The sequence below is a fragment of the Abrus precatorius genome, unplaced genomic scaffold (genome assembly GCF_003935025.1).
Source record: "Abrus precatorius isolate BTA unplaced genomic scaffold, Abrus_2018 Scaffold2, whole genome shotgun sequence".
Lineage (NCBI taxonomy): Eukaryota > Viridiplantae > Streptophyta > Magnoliopsida > Fabales > Fabaceae > Abrus > Abrus precatorius.
Genome location: NW_020874362.1, coordinates 3670512 through 3687667, shown reverse-complemented (window position 1 = coordinate 3687667; position 17156 = coordinate 3670512). Strand labels below are relative to the sequence as shown.

Sequence of the window (17156 nt, the reverse complement as noted above, 5' to 3'; positions counted from 1 at the left end):
ATAAAAGCTTATAAAAAGGGTGAGGAGTCAAAAGCACACAGATGGGGAAAAGAGATCCTTGACCATCAAGTTATTGACCAAAGCCATTATTCAATGTGAACGCATTTCATCGTCATAAAGGGATAACATATTCTGTCCCATCATTCCATGCCATGTCCGAGCAATTGACTTGCCATGGTCACACACATCAAAAACCTCAACCTATTATTTTATATATCATACCATACAAGGAAAGGAAAATTCAAAGCTTACTTTTTACTCTTTTCTACGCACAATATTATGGATTGGTTAGAAGTTTTAAATTGCGTTTGGTATTGAAGCGATCCAGATACATTCCCCTAATACAAGTTAATTTATGCAGCGACTTTCTCTTTTGTTTTGTTTATTCCCCAAGTTATGGTACTCTCTTTAGTGAAACCCAGAAACAAAATCCAAATAAACAATCAATGAATCAAATCGTAGATCTGCTGTTGTTGAGTTGATACTTGGTCGCCACTCAAAGAACCAATTAAAAAACAAAGGGAAATAGGGTACTGAAAAATGAAATAATATTGATAAGGTTTGGGGTTTTGGTCTTCATGGAAGTCTGGCTCCCCACCTAACATAACATCAACTGTAGTCATATTGTTTATTTTATTTTATCTTAAAAAAAAAGCAGAAAAAAACCTGCATACTTCCTCCAGAATGCTAGCAATTACAAGATATAAGATATTACGCTTGTAGTTTTTTTAATATTTTAAAATTTTAAAAATATTTTTGGTTGAAATTTGACGAATTCTTTGAGTGTTTTATAGGAAATAAAGCTTAATTTTAAATGGGTGTTGGTTATACAATTACAAGCATAAATAATTTTCATTTGAGCCGTCAGCACAGGAGATGGTCTTGCAGGGACCCGCTAGGGTTGGACTATAATGCACAGATTGTGGCATTTGATAGATAATTTTGTATTTTGTCTTGTTCTTTGTCCTTGATACTTTCATCAATATGTTACTGAAAAATTGAACCGAATTTGAAATTCGAAAAGTAAAAGACATGTGGTTCTCGTAAATCCGCGTCTTTAATTATTTGGTTTACACCATTACTCCACTTACTCTATGATTGTTTCTCTCGTCCATACATTAACTAATGTTTAATATTTTAATCTGATTCTAAGGTTTATTTAATAATTTCCCTGATAGTTAGAGAAGGAAGAAAACCATATATTTATTAGATAGATACATGCCCCTAAGTTGTGTATCTGTCAACACCATTATGACGTAGCTTCAAAATTCATCGTGATTCATGGGTTGGAGGAAAGAGACTTTTTCCATTGAAGAGACTAGGAGAGGGAGTCAATCCACAGAAACTATGCATGGAATGCATTTTCTCTGTCATTTAACTTTTCCCATGGTGGTTTCCCACTAGATTCGAATATCCGGGAAAATTATTCAATGAATTATATTGTCAATATTTATATAAATCGGTACACTTTTTCCTTTTTGAGAAAATTAATTTTGTTTTCTTTATTTCTATGAACATGCCATCTTTATCATATTTATCTCCTTATAGTTTAAGTTTTACAATATACTTCTTTTTAAAAGAATTTAGTACTTTGATAGTTATCCGTGCCATAAATTAATTAGATGTTAACAAAAGGCTGATTCAGATGGTTTATATTTGAATTTTGTTGAATAATATTTTGATTTAAGATTTGTATAAAAGAATGTCTTCTGAAAGTTACTCATCATCCTGTGGAGACAAGATTACTTTTTATAAAAAAGAAAAATACGTGTAATTTAAACTAAAAATTCAATTAACTTTTTAAATGAACAACACACACATTTAATGCTACTACTCAAGTAAACATACCAAAATTTAATTTTATTTCCATTAAAATTTGAGTTATGTTGGTCTTTGCTTCTTCCTTCGACAAAAGTAAACGGAGCTCTTCATAAATGTGAAAAGAGTTAGTTTACGATGGACTCATCATTGTCATTGAAATGTGCATGGATTTTCAATCCCTAAAATCTAATCACGCGCGATGACTACAAACTTAAGTAACCCTTGATCTATCAAGTTCTCGAAAGAGTTCACAATTTCATGAAATTTTCAAATTTTTTTTAGTCTTGAGTATCTACAGAAATTGCCAGCTTCATTTAAGCAATTCAAGTCATGCATATTTCACAATATGAGAAACAGCCAACAGACAATTGACAAGCAAGAAAACAAATCACAGGGCAAAGCTTCCAGCTCCAGGAAAAGTGGTTTTATGAATAGGCCACGTCACTTTTGCAATGGTATTTAAATAAGAAAGCATCTTAGCTAACAGCATCAAAACCCAATATTCAATCCATTAATAGCTCTTAATTGAAAAATATAAAAAATTGTGCAATCAAACAGTATGCAAATTACAAGATCCATAGAAGTTATTGGAGTATATTGTTAAGCTCTGTTAGAAGTTCAAAACTTTGCTTTTGGTGGCGCAGTTAAGGCGGGGAGAAAAGGTTAGGGGAAGCTGGCATTTGTCAGGATTCGTATCGGACTAATATTCTAGTTTATGTAGCAGCAATAGATAATAAATATGAGTTATTGGTTAGTGGAACAAATACCAGCCATATTTACAGATGCCATGAGTGGAAATCATGAGTTAAATAGAAGTTGCTGCGATAAAACAAAATTACAAAATTATGAAGGAGACTAGCAATAACTATCACTGGAAAAGAGCTAACTTAACATAGTCATATGTTTCAAATTAATCATATCTTGTCAATTAAGTAGCTAATTTGGCTCAAGAAACAATGTATCCTGGAAAAATATTCTACAAATTTATTTAGAAGGATGTGAAATCTAATACATGTTGGTTAGAGAGAAAAAAACTAATAACATTTTGATTGCAAATACTCAGGCAAACATGCTAAAGGACCTTCCTACTCTAAAATGCGCTCCTTATCATCATAGAACTTGCATTACATTCTAGTCTCAACTCTACCACAAAAGTCGTGTCATAATATTACCGAGTAACTTAGTGGAAAGCTTCGTATAATTCATCACAGCACGTGAAGGTTAAGCAAGTAGGTAAGACCTAGGATACCATAACCTGAAACCATTTAACGTGCAAAATAAGCTTCACCATTGGAACATAAATGCTGAAATATCTCAAGTTTAAGAAGAACTATAGCTCAACTTCAACAGGGAAAATAAGAATTATAAAAGTGGATAGAGAAAAAGCTAATGACTGATTGTTAGAATCATACCTTTAGTCTAGTATGAGTACTTAACAGAGTCCAATAGCATCTCATTATGCTGGCACCCAACATGTGGAAGCATACAAAATGCGACCCTTCCAACCTTGAAGCATCCAGTTCTGATCTTGATCAAAGACAAAATCTTTGTGGTACCATTCCTTTAACTTTGTCCTAAATTTGGCCATTAATTCCTCATTCAGTGGGAGCTGCTTGAAACCAGCCCTCGTATTTCTAACTTGCCACTGCTTGTATGTCTCAGGCCTCTCAACCCTCTGAGAACCTTCGCATGCTATAACATTCATAGCCTCCCGGCCCAAAATCTCCCTCTCAATCATCATCCTCATTTCATTTCCACGAGGTATGACAGTGTCACACATGTCATAAATAGTAGAGAAATGGAACAGCGCCTCCCTAAACCGTGTGGCAAAGAAAGGGGCATTATAAGATCCATTGACAATGGAGTGAGTAAAAATAGCCGGATTTATCTTCCTGATCAAATGCAGGACTGCATTTCTAGGACTGTTCACTTCAATAGTCTCATCCAGTAAATTTTCAAACCTCATCAGACAGTTCACAGCAACTACCTCATTGCTCTCGATTTTAAGGTCTTCAACCTGAATGGTTTCCCAGTTCCTTGATGCCAAGGGATGGTACTGAAAGGGAACATTGTAACGCTGGCAATAGTTAGCAAGACGGCGACCAGTCTCCTCAATCATCTCCGAGGGACGAAAGCCAGGTTGAGGGAACTCTATCCCTGTGATCCTCAGCTTAGGAGGTCCACCCTCTCTATCTGACAAAAACTTAATAAGTATTGGCCACTGGAAACCATAGAGGATACCAAAATCAATTATATGAAGGGTTTCTTCCTTTGCGGCTGTTTTCATAATCATCTTATTAGCAAAGAAATATGTAAACTTCTTGAAAGAGCAAGCAGACAGAAAAGTTTGGTGTGCTTTCAAAAGCTCAGCAACAGTGATCCTCTTGGAACTAAGAGAGGAAAACATTCCTTGTGCACCCGTACCATCACCAACCAAACGCGCCTCAAGGCCTTTAGCAAAGTAATAAGCTAACCTCTGTGATGCATCCCCATTGGGGAGAGCATGCCGCCTAATCTGGTTCAACAATTCATTAGCAGTCCTGTTATCATTGGCATACACAGCTTGTGCACACATAAGCAGAAGATTCCTCAAATCCACTGTCTCCTTCTTCCCTCCTTGTTTCTTAGGACGACCCTTCCCTCCTTCACCCTTTTCACCTCGCTGCTCAGCATTCACTGTTTCACGCTGCAAATAATAGTTTTCAGTACACACATTTCCCACATTAACGAACAATCTATCAAAAGCATCAGACAAATCGCTCTCATCCTCAACGCTAAGCGCAGAGTGCTTACTACTTCTCCCTTCTTGTCTGAAATCACTCTCTTCGCGCTCATGATTCTTCCTACTTCTCAACCCGATCGAATCCTCTACTACATCAGATGATCCTCCCTTAGGCTCTAGACCCGTCACAAGCTTCGGCCCCGGCGGAAGAAACTTGCTAGCTTCCTCCAACCCTCTCTTAAACTGGGAAACAGAATCAACATCACTGAAAATATTTTGTGCCAAGAGTTTGGTAATAGAAGAATCCAAATGTAAAAGTCCATCATTAACACTAAGGGAAGGTGGTGGCGATTGAGAAACAACATGAGAATTAAACTGAAATACAGGGATAGAAACAGGGGAGTCTGGAGAAGGAGGCTTCAACAAATGAGAATTTTCATACGAAAAGTTGTTACCGCTATTGTTACTGTTACTGTTACTGTTACTGCTACTGCTACTGGTTCCACCTTCGGGGCTGAGAACAAGAGGGTGTTGATTAGGGGAAAGAGAAGCGTTATCAGTGAGAGCATCGTAGAAGGATTTCTCTGTAACTTGCAAGCTGAGAGAGTCATAGAAGGGTCTCTGTTCAACGTTCTCTTCCATCAGTATTTGGCCTATGAACTTAGCAGTTTCTGAAAAATCGTTGTCTTCCAACGAAGGATCCGTCCCTGCCACGGACGAAGGGTCGGTGGTTGCAAAAGCAAGTGATTCGGAGACATACCAGTCCGTTGGGTATTGACTTGGATCCGAAGCTAGAATGCTCCCGTCTTCACCAAAATGGTAGATATCGCTAGCTTCGGGAAAGTTTGCGTCCATCGTAACAGTCACCAACGCTCAAAATGATGGCTTGGAGATAGGGTTGGATTTGGGGGCTGAGAGAGAGAAAGAAGGACGAATGAAGAGAAAGAAACGCTGAAACGATGATTGGTGAGGGCGTGTTACTCTGTACTAACATTCAGCAGTAGCAGCAGCCTTACCCTTAACTAGCAATATGTCTTTCCTTGCGACATAAATAATTATATTAATATAATTATTGTTTTGACTAATTTGTTTTTGTCGATATTATCGTTTTGACTATGAACATAAACGGGTTGGTTAGTTGGACTTGGATAGAGGAGAACACCGCGAAACTTCCGAGAATGGCGTTATTGTCGAAAAAGAAAAGGGAGAGGCATCCTCATAACGTATGAATACTATATTTGTGCGTATAAATACTCACATAATGTCGTACAACTCTGGCATATTTCAATTATTCCATTAATTTAATTTTTTTATACTAGATTAACATTAATCTCTCGACCAATAAATGAAAAATTAAATGATATTTTTTTTAAATTTAATTCATTATTTATTTTTGAACAAAAATTTTGCTATGACTACTAGAAATGTTATAAAAATGATAGAGCATTATTTATTTTGTTGTTTGAGTTTTTTTAAAAAAATATTTGAAAATTTATTTTGGTGAATAAAATCCATATATGATTTACTCAATAAAAGAATAAAATTTAAATTATATATATATACATATTTAGAAACGTATCATTAATATTTATGATAATTTATACATTTAAAACTAATTTAAATTATTGAACGATATATTTGTGCTTATATGATTTTAACTATATTAAAGTTAGACTCAAACTCATTCTAAGCAGAGTGAGATAAATCTATAACTAATGTTAGACTGATTTAAAAAATTTAAATTCATATTAAGCTATTTTTTTATAAATTATATTTGTATAACTAATTTAGTATTTTAAATTTACTTTTTAAATCTGAATTTTTTATATTTATCTAAATATATATGTATAAGAGATACTATTTCATGTATTTACTTATTAAATCTCAGTACTATATAACAAATATTTAAAATATTATTTTTAAAATATAATTATTATATTAAAGATATTAAAATATAATAAATATTTTTAAATTAAATATTACTATTATTTTTATATTTATGTTTATTTTTTAATTTTTAAAATATTATAACATAATAATTTTATTATTATTTATATTAATAATTTTTATTTTTATAAGTTTTAATTTAAACTATTATTAACTTTGTTCACTAAAAATAAGTTAAAAATAATAATAAATATTTTATAAAATTCTATAAAATATAATATAATTAATAAATATTAATAAAATTTTGCTTAAAATGCATTAATTTAATACAATGATACATGCAATAAATTAATTTTACCTTACAAATTAAATTTATAAATGTATTAAAAAATCAATTTTATCTTAAAAATTAAATTTAAAACTAAATTTTAACAAAACTAAATTTAAAAATAATTTTAAACTAAATTTAAATTTTAAAACTATTTTTAAACTAATTAAAAATATAGTTTAAAATTTAATGCATATAATTAGTTTGTATGATATATAAATGATAAAAAGTAAAATATATAAAAATACTTATTAGTTAAATATAATATAAAAACAAAAAAAATTATATTATTAGTAGATTAAAATATATGTAAATATAATTTTATATTAATTATTATAAAATTTAAATAATTTTTAAATTAATAATTTAATAATAATATAAAAATATTTATAATATATTTTTACTAGATTTAAAATTAGTTTAAAACCAAGTTTAAATTGATTTTGAAAAAATTTAAATAGATTGATTTAAAATTCAATCTATATAATTAGATTTTAAATAAATATAAATTTTTTTTGAAAATTCAATCTATATACAACTCTAGTTCGAAATACTAACTTAATTATTTTATCTTTTAAAAATGGTATTTATACCTTTTGTATTTACTATATTTATAAAAATATATAGAAGTCATTAAAAAAACTAACAACATTCATAAGTCAATTCCAATCTAATATTAAATAGAAGTACTAAATTAAAAAGTTTGAAAACATGTCAAACTAAAACTGTACTTTTAGTATCAAGTCAAAATTTGAATTTAATTTTTAAAAAATAATCCAAATCAAGCGTATACACATATACATAATTTTAATTTGATATCTATGACAAATATTGTATTAATTAACTTTTTTCATCGCCTCATTGTTTAAATTAGGTATTATTATCTAATATTTTATAATATTATTAATTATGAATTTTTTCCTTTTCTCTTATATTTTTCTTTAATTTATATTTGAATTTTTAAATTTATTTTATTCCTTTTAAAATAAACAAAGTTATAATATTAATTTGGCTTTTATTTAAATAATATATTTTAAAAAACAAATTCTCTATTTATTAATTTTTAAAACTATTTCTCTGTTATAAATATTACCATATGTTAAAAGTTTTTCAAACGCTGCCACATCTTAACCATCTATCAATTTTGCCACAGGTATGGTAAAAATAAAACAAAAAAAAGTTTTGCCATTAGCATTAAGAAACAAAGAAACTTGGAAAGTTACGACACGTGGCATAACCTAACTATTTTTCACCACAAAAGGGATAAAACACGTGAGAAAATAACACGACACAAATTAGGAAAAAAAAATTAATGGCAAAATTTAACGGGCAGCACTCGTTTTATCTCATGAATATTTTAATGTAGATACATCTTTGTTCTAAATTAATTTTCTCTATATATGAGATAATTTTGAAAGCTTTACAAGGTATGTTCTGTTTAATTTTTGTTATGAATATACTACTGCTATTTAATTTATAAGCATGAACTTAGTTATAGTTGATTTAATTTAAATTAAATAAGTAAATGATATATTTATTTAAGAGAGGAATGAGTGTAATTTTTTCAGATTTTAACTAAAAAAATAATGTATTATTTAATTTTTATTTTAAAAATAAATGAATAAAATTATTATTATTATATATTAGAATGGTAGAATATACGAAAAAAATGATAAGTTAATTTTGAAAAAATAACAAAATGATTTAGACAAAAGGAGTAGGTTTTAAAGTTTTAAAAAAATTCATTTTAAATTTAATTTTAATCCTATTCGAGTTATTTTTAGATTAATTTTATATTTTTTTATAAAAATGTTAGTCAATATACAACTTTAAAGATATATAATTACAAAGATATTCATTATGTAATAAGTACATATCAACAATAAACTATTATTGAGTTATATGTGATTGTTGTTATTGATAAAAATTCATCATGAATAACTTATGAATTATGATTACTACAAAGATAAAATTGATATTTAAAAATTATTTTAATAGTAATTTATTTGTTAAAATTAAATTTTATGAATTTGTTGTAATAAAAGAATTAAAAATAATAGTAGTAACTATGCATAACTCTTAATACAAAAACATGAGATAATTACATTTTAAAGAGTAATCATATACTCTTTAAGAAAAAAGTAAAAGATGTACCTCTAGAGTTTTCACATCTCAACTAATGTAATGATCATCAAAATTGACCAACTTCATACGTAAAATTTTTATATTAAACACCTTTCAATTCACTCAGAATAAAATTAACACTTCATAACTTTCAACATTAGGTGATTATTTTTATCTCAAATATATTCAAAGATATGAATACTTTGAAATTGAATAAAGACGATATCATCTATACACAAACTAATATTTACAATTTTTAAAGTCTGTATAATATAATTTAAGTAATCTTTTTATATTTTCAATTTAACATTAACTCCTACCTTTTTAATATGAAAATAAAATTTAGAAAAACTAATTTTTATATTAAATGTAACTATAAATATTTATATATACAAATTATTATTACTTCTTAGCTAAGAAAATTCAAATTTATAACATAATTATTAATACATATATCAACTTAGAACGAGATCATTTATATATTTACTAATGTTACTTACAAATAAATTATTTTATTGCAATTAATTATATTGTTATTATTATCTACACACAAATAAAATCTAGAGTGGTCTAAGGACAGCCAACAGGATGTGGTTGCTTGGTTGCGAAGCCAAGACTTTGTTCTTTGGTCAATCGTCACGACGTGAAGAGTAAGTCAGTTTCCATTTTTCACGTACATCTCTTTTTTTTCTCTGTTGAATGATTACAGGGCACCAACAATTTAAAAAATGATAATTGATAATCTGATATAAAATAATTAAATATATATCATGTTATGACTAAGTAATAACAAGTTATTTTTTCAAGTTTTAAAACTTATGGAGATTCAAACCAATGAAGATATCTTTAAAGGACTAATTAAATTAAACCATATTTGCAAAGATTAAAAACATTATAATATATTACTGTTCATACAAAATAAACCAATCAATATGAATAAAGAGCTATTTGTTTGACTCGTAGAATCAGTTTCCCTGATAGTGCACACATTAAAATGTAAAGCTTGTGCCTGAAATAAACTAAACACGTATCTCAATTATGTTTAATAACTTGACTTTAAAATGAACACGAAGTTTGACTACCATACCAAATAGGTAAAGTGTTATCTATGAAAGCTTTGCATTTGAATCTTCACAAAACTACGATTAGTTATTGTTGGTTTATTGTTAGATTCAAAATCTAATAAACGGTTATACTTTTCAAAGCTGAACCCCTTAAATATAATAATCAAGATTTAATTCATGACTGAGTATGAAAAAAAAATTGTCAAAAAAAGAAAATTTGTTTTGATACTTGTGACTTGAAAAAATTAACTTCGAAACCATTGGCTTGAAAATACCTTATCGTACAATAAGAAAAATATCAATTAACTAATAATGTGAATAAGAAAAGCAAGATATATTAGTCATGAAACTATAATTTGTAATTTTCATTAAAGGCTTGTGTGAATTGAATTTTTAAAATACTAATCTAGATCCATTTAAAATTTAATTATATGAATTGAATTTTAAACCAATTTATTTTATTTTTATTTAAAATTAGTTTAAATTTAATTTTAAATTAATTTTAAATTTAGTAAAAATATATTATAAATAATTTTTATATTGTTATTGAATTATTATATTAAAAAATATTTAAATTTTATAATAACTAATATAAAATTATATTTACATATATTTTAATATATTAATAATATAAATTTTTTTATTTTAATATTGTATTAAACTAATAAGTATTTGTATATATTTTACTTTTTTATCATCTATCCACCACACAAACTAATTATATGGATTAAATTTTAAATTATTTTATTTTTTTTAAAATTGATTTAAAAGTATTTTTAAAATTTAAATTTAGTTTAAAATCAGTTTTAAATTTAATTTTTGTTAAAACTAGTTTTAAATTTAGTTTTAAATTTAATTTTTAAAGTAAAACTGGTTTTCAACATATTTATGAATTTAATTTTTAAGGTAAAATTAATTTGTTGTATGCACTGTTGCGTTTTAAGTAGATTTTATTAATATTTATTAATTATATTATATTTTATAAAAATTTATAAAATATTTATTATAATTTTTAACTTATTTTTAATAAACAAAATTGATGATAAAAGTTTAAATTAAAACTTAAAAAAATAAAAATTAATAATATAAATAATAATAAAATTATTATATTATAATATTTCAAAAATAAAAAAATAAACATAAATATAATAACAATAGTAATAATTAATTTAAAAATATTTTAATATTTTAATATCTTTAATATAATAATTATATTTTAAAAATATTATTTTAAATATTTAATTTTAATTATAAAAATTAAGATTAATAAAAAATATTAGTAGTGAAGATAAATTTTTTGTGAGCTAATATAACGTATAAATTTAACAAATAAAGACATAAGATAGTACTTTTTATACATATGAATTTAGATTAAAAAAATAATTTTAAAAAGTAAATTTAAAATACTAAACTAGTTACACAACTATAATTAATTAAAAAAATCAGTTTAACATGAATCTAAAATTTTAAAATCAGTTTAATATTAGTTATGAATGAAATTATAAAACTAAATTTTTTACCTAACCCTACTGTTCGTCGGTTATAAGAGAATAATTATATTAGTTCAAAGAGCCTTAAGTAACACTAATTTTTTTTTTTTATAATATTTGATTCTGAACATAAATTCAACGAATATCTTTGCATTAATTCTCACACCCTTTCTTCTATGGTTAAAGGGAGAATATCCCACTCATTATTTTTTGTAGTAAACATCAGTTGCATTACCCTGGTGTTTTAAAACTAAGATGAGATAATAAAAATATAAATTGAGAAATATTTAAGAAGAAAAATAATTCAATTGCTAGAAAATAATTTTATAGCAAGTATTTACAAATATCATACTTAAGTCTAATGCTAATTTAATAAACTGAAGTATTGATTAAAAATTTAAAGAAAGCAAAACACTCCAGTAATTAAATCACTAATTAAAGAGAATAAAATATGAATTCAATATAAAAACATACATAGAAAGACACAAGGTTATGTAAGAACAGTGTGCACATTAGTCATTTCCCTCTTAAAATTAGAGATTCAAATTTATAATATTGAGATGTACAAGAAAACTCTTCTGTGGCCCTCACCAAAATAAGTGTGGGATGTATGTCACTGTAGCTCAATTTATAGATAAAATCTCACTCTATTCTGTTACTTATGACTGCCTATTCTATCCCAGGAATTCAAGAAGGAAGAGTTCAACATCCAAAATATGTTCATTCACAAGCATCCGTTATATGATACACACTTAACCAATTAAAATATTCTGGCTACTGAAACTGAACTGTGCTATGCTACTAGCAGCAGCAGGGTCAGCTTCTAGAATATGTCCACTATAAGACTTTTGGGAAGTGCAAGTTATGTTTCCCACATTTCTGAATGGACCATGTCTCCCCTACAAACTCATGCAACGCTTATCCTAATTACTCTGGGAAGAACGTTGTCAAGCCCAATGCACTATGCAGGTACCCAACAGGAGGAAGCATAAACTACTCGGCCCTTCCAACCTTGCAGCATATAATTGGCATCTTCAAGAAGCATGAAATCACTGTGGTACACAGCTTTCAACTTGCATCTTAATTTGTTAATGAGTTGTTGATCCAAGGGTAGTTGCCTAAATCCAGCTCTCATGTTCCGAACCTGCCACTGCTTGTATGTTTCAGGCCTCTCAACCCTCTCAGAACCCTCACAAGCTATAATGTTCATTACCTGCCTCCCAAAGAACTCTCTCTCAAACATCAACCTCATTGGATCATCGTGAGCAACATTGGTATCAAGCACATCAAACAATGTAGCATAATGGAAAAGAGCCTCCCGGAACCGTGTCACAAAGAATGGGGCATTATAGCTTCCATTGACGGTAGCATGTATAAAGATAGCAGGATTTGCTTTCCTTATTAATTTCAAAACAGTATCCCTGGGACTATTCAACACAACTGTCTCATCAGGTAGATTCTGAAATCGAAACATACAATTCACTGCAAGAAGTTCATTTTCCTTTATCTTCAAGTCCTCAATTTTGATGGTTTCCCATTTCTGTGCAATATCATTGAACTCGAATGGAACATTAAAGCGATCACAATACCTTGCAAGGCGAAGTCCTGTCTCCTGGACTCTCTCTGCTGGCCTGAAACCAGGTTGTGGAAGCTCTATCCCTGTTATGCGCAGCTTGGGGGGGCCACCAGGTCGTTTTGATAGACGATAAATAAGAGCAGGCCACTGGAAGCCATAACGGATGCCAAAATCTACAATATGAAGAGTCTCTACATCCTTGGCTAGATGCAAAATTGTATGGTTTGCAAAAATGAATGCAAGCTTCTTGAATGGACAGGCTGAAATATACATTTGGTAAGCTTTCACCATGTCTGCAGCAGACGTTTTTTTGGAGGATAAAGCAGTATAGATCTGAGTTCCAGCGCCAGCCAATCGTGCTTCAAGGGCATTTGCAAAGCAGTTGGCCAGCCTCTGAGTTCCATCACCCAGCATATGAGAATGTTGCTGTATCTGCCTTAATATTTCATTAGCAGTTACACGATCATCAGAAGAAACAGACTGTGCACATAGAATCAATAGTGTCCTGAGATCCACAACTCCCTTCTTATTGCCTTGTTTCTTAACACGGCTCTTTCCACCACCAAACTTGGTTGTTTCTTCTTTCTGCTGCACACTCGCATCTGCTCCATTAGGTTGGTCTTCCTTAAAATTACACAATGGAGCTGCCTCGTTTCCACACCTCGTTCCCAACAGAACCTTATCAAACAATTCTGATATTTCACTGTCGTCCGAGTAAACAGCAGAGTGCTTGTTGCTCCTCCCATCTTGTAAATCTGCTTCATCTTCCCGCTCATGGTTCTTCCTCCCTCTTGACTCAGCAGAAAGATGCTCCCTTTCATCTCTCTCCATCTTAACCTCCAATTGCTGAGGAACCTTACTAAAAGAAGGGATAAAGGAGCCATTCTCTAGGTCAATAATCAATGGATTCCCTTTAGGCAGAAACTTACTGGCTTCCTCCACGCCTCTCTCAAATTGCAGCACAGACTCACTCTTGCTAAGCAATGATGAACTTGAATCTAAAAATCCAGCAGCAGAGCTTGCCAAGAATCCAGCATCAGTTACAGTGAAGGTGCTAGTGGTTTTCATAGACGGTTGTGAACTGGCCTGGAAAACAAAGTCAGCAGGAAAAGTGGTTTGCAGCATAGAATGCTTATAGTCAGTAAGATCAATGTTACTCCAGTGAGACTCAACCGAGTTACTAGTGCTAGTTGTACCACTACTACTATAACCACTGAAGTTACTACCATCAGGGGTTTCCACATTGTGATAGTTTTGGATGGACGAAGAAGAAGAAGGGTATGTCTCACCAATGACATCATAGAGTGATTTCTCAGCAGCTTGCAGAGCCAAGAAATCATGGAACATACATGGCTTCTCTTCCATGTCCTCTTCCATAAGCATTTGGTTTATGTAGCGTAAGACTGTGGCAGAAAAATCAGTCTCATCCAAGGGAGAGTCTTCCTCGGAAGTAGTTTGAACTGCGTTTGGATAAGGTGGAAGAAGAAACGGATTATCCATGAATCCAAAGTCGAGGGTTTTCATTATCCTATTTGCAGGGTCAAGGCACTGATCCTCTACATCGAGGGAGTTGGCAAGTTGGTTGAATTTAACATCGTTATTGAAATGAGGATCCATCAAGTCTTCTATTATTGTGGTCTGAAAGAGAGACAGAGAGAAGAACCGTATAATTAACATTGTTTTTTGATAAGACATAAAAAAGAGGATTTAATCTTTTGTGTGCAAAGAGTTGTGATAAATTAGAAACCCTAGAAAGAAGTTAATAAATAAATAAATAATAAAAATGGGAGAAGAAGAAGAAGAAGAAAAACCTGTGACTGATAGTGATTAGGTCAGTCATAACTGAGACAGATTGTTTCGACTTCAACGTTCACAGACTGCTCTGTTTGCGACCGTACCGAATGATGGGACTGCACCTTCGAAGCCAAATGCAAATGCAAATGGCAAATGCAAATGTTCGCTATGTATGCTAAGTGCGTGCTTTGTTGAGCAACAACTCCTTCCTTTCTATTAACATGTCCATTTTTTAAGCACTCAAGTTTGTCATCACTTTTCGAGTATTTTTTTTTCAGTAATGTTTCTACTGCAAAGTTTCCTCACGTGCGCCCATTTAATTATTATCTTAACTTGCACTCAAAATAAAAACATTTTAACGTGTGCTTAATAACATATAATGAAAAAATATTTACTAACAATTATAATATTTCGTAATATTAATATATAGATAATAAATTTTTAATAATAGTTTTGTTGACACGTATTAAAATAATTAAATACACATTAGTATTTATGATTCCTACTTCACAATTATCGTCATACACTTATATTCTCTCTCTCGTATACACGTATATTATTTATCAATGAAGAGTCTCATTAACTATTGCTAAAATAATAATATATTTAATACTTTTTATAAATAAATCATAATTTTAATTTTCTTAAAATACCCGTTGTCAACACCATCTTTGTAAAATTTAGATCAACTTATTCTTGCAAATTTCGTTATCCCCTTGCAGTCTAACTTGAGTAAATGTTTCGTTGTGATTGTTTTCAGAGTTTTTTTTTATATTAAAAAGTTATTGACAAAAAAAATATTATTTTTTATTTCAATTACAAGTATTTTTTTTAAAATAATATATTCAAGTCAAACACATTTTGGGATTAATTTTTTTCATAATTTTTTTATACTTAAAACTCAAATCTTCAAAGTAGTACAGTTTTGTTATGATATAAATATTATTACCTTAAATAACATTACCTTTATATTAAACATTAATTTAATAATTACTAATGCTCGGAGAAAAAACACTACTAAACACATAGATTAACTAGTTAGAGTTGTTCAAAATATTAATTTAAATAACTATTATTAATATTGTAAGCCAAAAAACTACTAACAAATATATTAAATATCTCTTAACCATTGTCTTTATAATTTTAATGTTAGCAAGACTCGAATAAAGAAAGGAAAGATATTGACCTTAAAGATTAATTATCAAAATCCTTAAATTCGATCTACAACTCTGCGTTTGGGCAGAGAATGAAAAGAAAAAAAAATCAATATTAATTTATTATTTAATTGAAGAAAAATAATAAAATTTAAAAATAAATTATTTCTTCATATTTTCTCTTCAATTTTCTTCTTACTTTACTTCCTCTTATTTCAACCGAGAGGGTGAAGGTCATGTTATTTTTATAATTTATTATATTATAATTAAAATGAAAAATTTTGTTTTATATATAATAAATTATATGTTTGATCTTATAAACCCTTAAAAAATTGTAATAATGATTACATAACCGAATAAAAATTAACAATATAACTTTTTGTAATGAAAAATTGTTATCAGTTTATAATTATGTAGTCAACTTTGTTATTTTAGACAGCAAAGTCCTGCGGGTAACGAAGCCATTATGTCTAGTTTCTTTGCGTATTGGTTTAGCTGAAAGACTCGTGATTAGTTGGCAAATTAGCCAAAACACAGATGGGTAATCCTTTTATGTATATTTTTATTGTTTGTTTAATTCTCATCAATCTTTATACATTACGTTTGCACAATATGTACATCCTATAATACGTATCCCTATTTTATGAAATTATTTTTATAATATTAACCAAGAAATGCTATTTTAATTTACAAAATGTTTTTAGGACAAAATTTAAAGACATATGTCACCTTAATAATTAGCTTTTAACTGCTCTGATGAAACTTGTAATAATAATATTTTTGGTCTTCGACTTGTATCTGTTGAACTAAGATTACTTGGTCAGAATTATAATTAGTTGTTGTAATAACTATATTTTATCCCATATAGTTATTCTATTCATTATAAATATTTTTGTTTATTGCTGCTAAATTAGGCCAGCTTTGAATTACATGCACAATCGTACCAGCAACTAACTGACTTAGCAAATTTAAACCAAGAAGCTTCTTAATTAATTCAAATTAAAGGGTTATTTAACTAATGAGTGATCTACAACACACTAAATACTCTGCTTGATGATTCTTTATTCCGACAGTATTTAGGGTTTCTCGAACAATGTGATATTTTATATCTAATAAATTTTTTATCCTTACTTCTCTTACTAAGACTACAGAATGATCTTGTAAATTATGGTTAATATCAAATATATAAGTAATGA

The 17156-nt window shown here is 29.0% G+C and overlaps 2 protein-coding genes across 3 annotated transcripts; both read right to left on the bottom strand.

The window, feature by feature from the left end:
* Positions 1 to 2554: 2554 nt before the first annotated feature.
* On the bottom strand, positions 2555 to 5626 carry LOC113857613 (scarecrow-like protein 14). Its single transcript, XM_027489688.1, has 2 exons — positions 3234 to 5626; positions 2555 to 3076 (listed from the first exon to the last, which is right to left on the bottom strand). Exon 1 carries the CDS (start codon positions 5396 to 5398, stop codon positions 3278 to 3280), a length of 2121 nt encoding a protein of 706 aa, XP_027345489.1. The 5' UTR covers positions 5399 to 5626; the 3' UTR covers positions 2555 to 3076; positions 3234 to 3277.
* A 6458-nt stretch (positions 5627 to 12084) lies between these two features.
* Positions 12085 to 15006, bottom strand: LOC113858001 (scarecrow-like protein 14). 2 transcript variants are annotated; one of them, XM_027490388.1, is made up of 2 exons: positions 14824 to 15006; positions 12085 to 14650 (listed from the first exon to the last, which is right to left on the bottom strand). In XM_027490388.1, the coding sequence occupies exon 2, from the start codon at positions 14627 to 14629 to the stop codon at positions 12398 to 12400; it is 2232 nt and encodes a 743-aa protein (XP_027346189.1). In that variant the 5' UTR covers positions 14630 to 14650; positions 14824 to 15006; the 3' UTR covers positions 12085 to 12397. The 2 variants fall into 2 exon arrangements, with proteins under 2 accessions (XP_027346189.1, XP_027346188.1); XM_027490387.1 differs by lacking the exon at positions 14824 to 15006 and having other exon boundaries at positions 12085 to 12282; positions 12399 to 14801.
* Positions 15007 to 17156: the final 2150 nt, after the last annotated feature.

Bases quoted from the DNA above. Each gene is read 5' to 3' on its own strand.
- LOC113857613 (XM_027489688.1), bottom strand. From the start codon at position 5,398: ATGGACGCAAACTTTCCCGAAGCTAGCGATATCTACCATTTTGGTGAA.
- LOC113858001 (XM_027490387.1), bottom strand. From the start codon at position 14,707: ATGTCTTATCAAAAAACAATGTTAATTATACGGTTCTTCTCTCTGTCT.